We start from the raw sequence: 8,920 nt of genomic DNA, 5'->3' as shown, positions 1-8,920 counted from the left end.
ATCTTCAAAGTCTCCTGAGCTTTCAAAGATCAACCTCTGAGGTGTAGTTTCTATTGTGTATACTGTCCATAACTGTACTATTTTACAAAACTGAATAGGCAACATTTAGTTTTTCACCGACTTGGTGACCAAAAATAACAATCTTAAATATTTTGTGTAATGACGTGTCAGACTAGTTTTAGGTACAAGATTGATCATGCTTGTCCTCCATTCAGGTTTATGAAGACTATGGGATCGACTGGAACGGACCTCACAGTCTTCATGGAGGCACTGTGTCAGTCCCCGAGGTTCAGCTGGCCCGTGAGCTCTCGCTGGAAGAGGTTGCCATTTTGCCAGCTCCAGGAGTTTCTGTAACTGATGCACTTAGATCATATGTAGAGACTGTGCAAGTTTTATCAAGAATCATAGCAGACTGATGTCCAACCCATGCTTTTATTTAGCATCTTACAACAAGCGAGCATAAACTGAAAAAGTTTGCTTTCTTAAAAAAAAAAAAAAAAAAGAAAAACAGCTGTTTTATTTTGAAGCTCTACCATAATCATTGTTAAGATCTTGTAAATGCACTTTATGCACAGCTCCGCTCATTTTCTTCCTGTCTCATTATTAGCCACAGAATGAATAACATGAATGCTGTTCTGTTAACACTGAAAGCTGAAGATGCAGAACTGTTTGGTTTCAGTAAGTGGAAAAAATATTTTGAATAAAACACTGATCAACTACTGCACAGTATGTTAAATGTTTTCAACGACACTGAACTTGTGTCAGTTGACCTGACCTACTGAACAGTGCATTCAATGACATCTGTCTGAAAACTTAAATAAGTCCAAATCCAGTCTGTGCACTACTTATGGCACAGACAATTGCTTCCTCGAAGTCCACGTAGGTTTTGAAATGAGCTGGCAGCTTTAGTGTTTCAAAGCATGTGGAGGACGGAAGGGTTCCCCCAGAGATCTCCACTTTCAGTTCAGGAGGAAGCTTCTCCCAGCCAACCCAGAATGTCAGCAGCTGGGCCAGTGTACCTGATGAAGCTAAAAGTCATAAAATGGATTCAAGACAATATTTAGTTAAACTTTAATTGATCATATCTATCCATGAGACATAGAAGCATTTGTAAAGAGAGCAATACATTTGCCAAATAAGGTGTTAATACCTGTTTCAATGAACATCCTCAGGAAGCCAGTGATGCGGCACGTGGACTCTATGTCAAAGTCTTCATCATCACTGTCCTCAGCTGGCCATGTGATTTTTTCTAGGAGCATCTTAGAAAACACATCAATGTAATTATTTTAAAGGGAGAACTTATTTTGGTGAAGGAATATGCAGATCACATTCTTGGTAAATGGAAAAATAACCAGCTCAGTCATTGAAAACATGTAAATTCATTAAGTAAAGTCACAAATGTAACTAAATTAAATGACATACCTGGGGTGTGAACTGCATTTCAGCCATTTTAGGGAAAAGAAGTGAGACAACATCTGGCCTAGATGTCAGCAGGGGCCATACCATCACATCTTTCAGTCCCTTTCTCAGCTGTTTAATTTGGCGCATGGTCCTCCCAATGACCTAAGAGACAGGCCCGACCCATATTACAGACCAAATCCTCAACCCAACTTTAACAAAAGACATTAAGACATTAACACATTTTAGAATAATGTATTCCATTTTATACATTTCTGCAATTGATGTCTTTAGTGCTCAAATGCAGTGGGCACTTGACTGTATCGCCTTTTTAAAGTATATTATCAAAAGGCAAATTCACAAAACCAGATGTGTGTTGCTGAGCTGCTCTCTTTTTTTGTAAAGGTTTACATTTTGTTTTGTATAATCATTTTCCTACTTTGTCAACATTTGTGAAATTGTTTTTTTTTTAATACGCCAGTGTTCTATCAACACTTGCATGAGTGAGAAATATTGAAGTAGTTAAACTGTATATGAATTAAATGCTGGTTTTCAAGAACTTTAACATGACTATGAGCAAATACTAAAGAATATGCTAAATGTTTTCCATCTCTGCCAGTGTTGACATAACATAACATAACAAGCCAGGGTTCACAACACTTTCGATAATTTCAACAACTACAGCAGTGAATTCTGTCACTTAACCAGCAGGAACTCACTGCATGCAGTAGAAGTTTGTTATGTAGCCATCTCCGATTTGTTTTGTTGACGGGAGATCCCAAGACAGGGAAAGATCTGAAACCGTGTCCTTCTGTTCTGGTGTAAGTTCTTCATGTTCAAGCTAAAAATCAAGACCATACAAGTTATTACATTTGCCCAAACAATAATTTTGCAAGGCAAAGTTTTTTATGATACATACCAGTTTTATGATACTCCTGATGTGCAGATCAGGACAGTCTTCTGTAACAACAGTTGCCGTTTCAGGGTCCCCGTTGAACAGTACATGAACTACAGCAGGACTTAATCCTGTGACATGGGGGCCGTCATGCAGAAAGCTGTGGGCCAACATCCTTCCTGCAACCCGGAAGAGGTCACTTTCAATGAGCACCTCTGATGCTGCTGGAACAAGATGGTCAGGTTCACCCTCAAAAGCAGTGTTCGGCCCATTCCTCCTGTAAAGTACCAAGAGAGCAGGGGATAAAGACAACTGATATACATTTAAAAATTGCATCATATTAACCTTCAAAATAGTAAGAGACTTACCAAGATCTAGACTGAATCCAAACTGCAGTTTGGATATTATTGTTGTCATAAAGTACCGCATCACTCCCTCTCCGACAGCAACATCACCTGAAACAAAATACTGATAATAACACAGTGGAAAAATAGTGGCTGACTAATGCAGTTGACTGGATAAGGTAACATAACTATTGGCTGTAATTTTAGAATAGCATCCTTAATATTGACTATTCCAGATAACAGGAGAATATTGTGCTTTTCATGAGTGGTCATCAAATTATATAATTTTTTGGATCCCATTCTCCCATGTAACAATTCCAAATAAGATACTTGAGTGGTATAAACTTTACTGATACATTTATATTACAAACTTTATATTACCTACCAAGAAGAGTACAGTGAAGTGGACATGCCCATTCTTGCGGCTGTTTATAGAATGAGAGAAGTTCCGTTCCCTGTCCTCTTCAGAGTCCCTTACATCCATTTTCATTCTCAGTGGTTTCCCAGATGCATGTTCCCTTAGCAGATTCTCTTTGAAAACCTTGGCAGCTTGAGCTGGTTCTTTGATAAGCTTCCATTCTAGACAACAACAACAATAATAATAAAGTTATATATTCTGGAGAGACATGTTGTGAGTTGGCATGTCACCTGCAGATACAGATATCCTCTCAGTCTACAGAAAAGGAGGAAAGTTCTGGCCATGTCACTGACAAACATGAGGCCCAACATCTGCAGAATCTGTTACAAAGCTGAGTTGACACAATAACAGCATTCTGAACAAAAACTAAATATTTTAAAAGTTATTATTAAGTTATTAATTGTGTGTAATTGTATTATCTTATCTAATTATATCTTGCAGGTGTCATTTTTCTATTGACTGAGTTTAAGTTACAATCTTACAGCAACCCTATTGTGATGGCACAAACCACTGTCTGTTTCTTTGTGATCCAAGTCCTTGTCAGTCACTGCTGGTACAACTGCATTCTCAGCTGATGTTCCAGGCCTCACTGGAACACTGTCACTGACTGGGGCTGTCTCTCTATCATTTTCACTTCGGCCTCCCTCTTGTCCTCTCTCCAATTCCTGTATGGGTGTCCTTGAAGTTAACAAAATTGAAATTATGGTCATACTTTATTATTTGTGTGCACAACACTCTAAGAGAGACATTTTCCAAAATAAAATGAATAATATGCTACCCTTGCATTTCTTTAGGAATTACATACCCATTGCAGCTCAATCTGTGCAGCTTCATCTCTGCAAAGGGAACTTCCTTCTGACAGGTGATGCAGGGGATGACTGGACCAGAGGCAGTTTGTGAGCTCTCCTAACAACAACAACAAATAGCATTTAACTAATGATTAAAAGTCACCAGTGAGCTTTGTTTTGATTATGTATTAAACTGAGTCTCTGTAAATATGTACACAATCTATGGGTAGATCCTGTTGAAGTGGACGTATGTAGATTGTAGCCTGTCCAATCATCGTCGATGGATCTTTCAGATAGGCAAGGGTGTATCCAGTGCTGGGACACGCAAGCAGCACAAGATTTCGGCTACGAGTAGATCCTGCAATTTTTAGAAATTCAAAGCCTCCCCCTTCTTTGAGCTTCGGAAACACTTCCATCAGTTTATTTGTTATAACCATGGGATCGTTGTCATTCCCTGTAAAAAAAAAAATAGACATAACTCATATTGATTGACCTAAAGCCTGTGACAAATATTATTCACACTATGAAAATCAATCATGTTTGAGTCGAATATGAACATATGGAAATACTTCTGACTAAAAAGAAATGCCGAGTTGAACTGCAAATAATTTCAACGAGCCACAGACAGTACAAACTTTTTTTTTTTGGTTTTGGTAAATCCCTAATTTCATACTGACCTGAAAATGTCACTTTTTGCTCTCCAAGCCCGGAAGTAAGGAGGTCTGCTTTAAGCAGCACACCTGGAACTTTATTCGCCTTGTGGTCAGCCAAACAACAGACAGTGTGTGTGTAGCTTCTACGACTAACTTGGACTTGTGCTGGTCGTCTCGGCATGTTCCTTCTGGCTCCACCGTTATACGGCGCAAAGAGCCTTGCTACATCAGCTGCAACACAGAAAAATGTCACAGCTCAATGGTCACCAGTCAGCTAAAACAGCCTCAACTTCTATCTTGGCATGTCACTGCCAGCTAACACTATTTTGTCGATTAGAGAACTAGTTTTATGCTCCCACCATTTAGCTACATTGAACATGTACACACGAAGCACACAGTAATGGGCCTGCCGCAAATACATTTTCGATCCAACTCCAAATTGTTATCTAATTTAACCCACACCTGGGTCCCGAGTCACTGATTAGTAGCACACCTGGCTAACATTAAATCATTTAGCTTACCTTGGACAGGTGTAACGTTACGTGATGGAGCAGCAGGTATCTGCTGTGACTGAGCCGGAGCCGGAGGAGTTCTGCTCAGAGCTTCCTCAATCAAATTCGCTGCTTCTCTCAGCAGCTCTGGGCAGGTTTTTGACATTTTGTCCTGCACCTCACACGCTGTATCAACATTGGGGCTAGAGGATCGAGTCTAGATTTTTAGCTGTTGCCAATAAAGTTTTGTTTAATAGAGTATCCAAACCAACGTAGAGGTGAATAGCGCCACCCAGTGTATCGGAATGTGTTCACAAGCTGTGCATCAATCCATTATCTGGAATCGATTTGCCTTGACTTGATGTGCAGGGTAACCAATCAGGTATTAGGATCCGCCCACTGGCGTTGATGGGCGAGGTTGACAGATAAAATAAATTCATGATCCACTGCAACATAAGGACCATGAAATAATTAATTAAATAGTGAAATAATAATATATGTTTTCTACCTAAAATGAATGGGTATTTTAATTAATTAATGACACATTTAATAACACATTTATGTATTTAATTCCAATTTTAATTAATTAATGACATATTTAATTAATTATTTAATGATGTATTTATTTATTTAATTTTGGCACTTAAAAGTATGGGTATTTTAATGAATTAATGACACATTTAATAACACATTTATGTATTTAATTGCAATTTTAATTAATTAATGACATATTTAATTAATTATTTAATGATGTATTTATTTATTTAATTTTGGCACTTTTAGTCCTCCATAGTATGTGGGTTAATATTTGCATTTGTAGCAAGTTGTACCGTTCTTTCAGTCTGTTCTGTGTGTAGGTGTCTGTGTGTGGGTCACAGCCACTCATGGTACAGTAATGGTTTCCCAATTCACACTCTTTAAACTCAGTAGTTTGTTTTCTACTCAGGTTAATTTCATTTATGGTGAACCACACTTAAACAATCAACATCACACTGTTAGTTTGATTTAGAATCTGTTAATTTGCTTTCAACCTTACATTGTCATATTTATGTGTACACAATATACCATTGTAGGGTCAAACAAGACCAGTGACACAATCAACACAGATGAAATAAATGAATAAATCTCCAACTCCCTCATTTGATTTGTATGATTGGTGTTTGCACGGTGTTCAGACACCACAGTACCTTTGCTTTTAGCGTAGGTGTGCACCTGAACACTAGGTTCGTTCGAGATGAGCCAGGCCTGCGCAGATTCAATTTCAGTTAGTTTTGTGTCTGACTTCATCCCAACTTGCGCTGACATATTACAAAAGTGGACAGCGATAAAACTACGAGAGTGAGGCGGCCGCAGTTTTTAGAGCCAGGCGCTGCAGTTGCTCTCCACCGACTGCACTGCCTGGCTCTCACCTGATCTAACAGCTGATTGGTTCAGATGTCGACTCAACAATATGACGTTTTAGATAAACTTTTCATTTTTGCTGAATTTTAGAGATTAAGATTGTATTTGTCTGATATGAAGGTTTATTCTGTGAACAGAAAACATGTTGTGTGACTGATGGTGAAGTTTAGTTGTCAGAGACTAAATACATTCATCATAAACTAGACAGAGTCTACTGTATATTAACACTGGACTTTTATAATTATTGAAGTATTCAGCAACACAGAGACTTGTGGTCAGTGGGATGTGAGGATTCTTAAAATAACATCTGTACAGATGTGAAGCCCTGACTGTATCTGACTGAGCCTTAATGAAAGCTGTTGTCTTGTATTTTTTTTTCCTCTGAAAATATTAACCTTACAGTCAAACACAGTTTATATAGCCTGTGTAGTTGAGGGGACAGGTCAAACTGATATGATGCTGATTTACAGGAGAATTCATGTCAAATGGAGGATAAACCATGAACATAAACTACAGATCATCTGTAAAGCATTTTAATAAATTGATCTATCATAATTAAGGAGCTATATGTAAGAAATCTAAAGCAAATAGTCGTAAAATCCTCCTAATATGTCATATAAAATACTGATGTCACCGACAACAGTATTATAATAATATAATAATAATAACATATAATATTTGCATCTAAAAAATTTTTTTGCAGTCTGCAAATCATGTTTATCTTTTGAATTTGTGTTTTGGCCTGTTGCACCACACACCACTGTCTACCAGTCACGCAGTCAGTAGAGTCTCAGCATCAGTTACAGTTACGACTGAGCTACAGCAGCACGGCAAGCAGCATTAGCAGTGTCCCAGTACAAAGTATTAGCAGCCGGCTCCTCCTCAGCTGTATCCCGGCAGCAGCGTTAGCAGTGTCCCGATACATAGCATTAGCAGCCGGCTCCTCCTCAGCTGTATCCCAGCAGCAGCGTTAGCAGTGTCCCAGTACATAGCATTAGCAGTCTCCTCAGCCGTAGCCCGGCAGCAGCGTTAGCAGCAGAGAAGCCGCACTTGCTCGAACAGCCCGCTGGAAAACCGAAGATCAAGGACGTGGCGACGCGGCCCTGCCACGGCAGCCGCCCGTGGGCAAACAAATCAGTCTCCAGCGTGCCGCTGTCCAGCAACCTCGAATCTGTAGGGGAGGGGGGGCGGACACAACTCGCGGCAGTATTTTGAATTTGGGTGCAGTAGCAGTTTTGGCCACATTCTTACATACAGCGCCTTTAAAACAACTGGAGACTGAAACAAATTGATATATGGGTCTGATTACTTTTTTAATGAACTGACATCATTCCAGACAGGATATAAGTGTGTCTGTGACTTCCTGTACGGACTGAAGGCTGCTGGAAACTGTCGGAAAACTGTCCAACTTCATCGGGGCTTTTTGTCACTACCCCCCACTGCAGCTGCCTGCTCTCGTCTACTTTCCAGGCGAGGCGCAGTTCATCTCGAACGAGCCTATTGTCTGGAGATTTGGTGCTGCTGTCCCGGTTGTTGATATCGGAGATAGGGGTGGAGGCACAGTAGAGACGAGAGTAGAACAGAACTGGGAAATATCTGGTGTTTGTTGACAGCTTGATTTTGAGGCTCTGTGTTTCGCGCTGTGCATGTGGGACTCCACTTCCTTGATTACCATCGTGCCGAGTTTGAAACATTTCTTTTTTTTTTTTTTTTTAAGATATTTTTTCAGGCATTTTGAGCCTTTAATCGACAGGACAGATGAGCATGAAGGGGGGAGGGAGAGAGAGAGGGAGTGACATGCAGCAAAGGGCCACAGGCCGGAGTCGAGCCCGGGCCGCTGCGACAACAGCCCTGCACATGGGGCGCCTGCTCCACCACTAAGCCACCAATGCCCCAACTTTGAAAAATTTCTTGCACAAAATACAACGTGCCTCATATAATTTGCCTGGTACCGGTTTCAGAAACACTTATATCCATCAATTTATACTTTACCATGTGGTCCGACTGCTACATGAACGACGTGCATCTGCTCTGAGAGTAATGGCCGCAAACACATCACTGTTTTGTTGGTTCCGCTCTCGTGATTGCGTGACGTTACTTTTATTATTATTATTATTTTTAAAAAATAAATGTTACCTATTATTTTTAGTATAATAGTTTAGACTAATTACAACCATAAAATCCTACTTACCATGTGTTAACATCTTTAAGACTTTTGAAAGATTGATTTAAGACATTTTAATGCCAATTAAGGCCTTATTTTTAGATTAATGAATTCAATGCCTTTTAAGACTTTTTAAGGGAACCGCGGGAACCCTGTCTTAAGCCCCGTTTCCACTGAGCAGTACAGTACAGTTCAGTTCAGTTCGGTACGCTTTTTCTCCTGTTTCGAATGTGAAAAGTTTGTTTGGTACCAACTGAATTGTTCCATACTGTCACCCCTCTGTTTGGGTATCTATCACACAAATCTGGTACTTAAAGGTGGAGCTGCGAACACTGCAATCTGTTGATTGGTCAGTAGCGGACGGTCAC

The 8,920-nt window shown here is 39.7% G+C and overlaps 1 protein-coding gene across 1 annotated transcript; it reads right to left on the bottom strand.

The window, feature by feature from the left end:
* Positions 1–1,601: 1,601 nt before the first annotated feature.
* Positions 1,602–5,153, bottom strand: LOC125896174 (uncharacterized). Its single transcript, XM_049588540.1, has 7 exons — positions 5,018–5,153; positions 4,521–4,727; positions 4,059–4,297; positions 3,861–3,961; positions 3,564–3,733; positions 3,023–3,216; positions 1,602–1,610 (listed from the first exon to the last, which is right to left on the bottom strand). Exons 1-7 carry the CDS (start codon positions 5,151–5,153, stop codon positions 1,602–1,604), a joined length of 1,056 nt encoding a protein of 351 aa, XP_049444497.1.
* Positions 5,154–8,920: the final 3,767 nt, after the last annotated feature.

Source organism: Epinephelus fuscoguttatus, linkage group LG10 (assembly GCF_011397635.1).
Source record: "Epinephelus fuscoguttatus linkage group LG10, E.fuscoguttatus.final_Chr_v1".
NCBI lineage: Eukaryota > Metazoa > Chordata > Actinopteri > Perciformes > Serranidae > Epinephelus > Epinephelus fuscoguttatus.
This window is presented reverse-complemented; position numbering and strand designations above follow the sequence as displayed.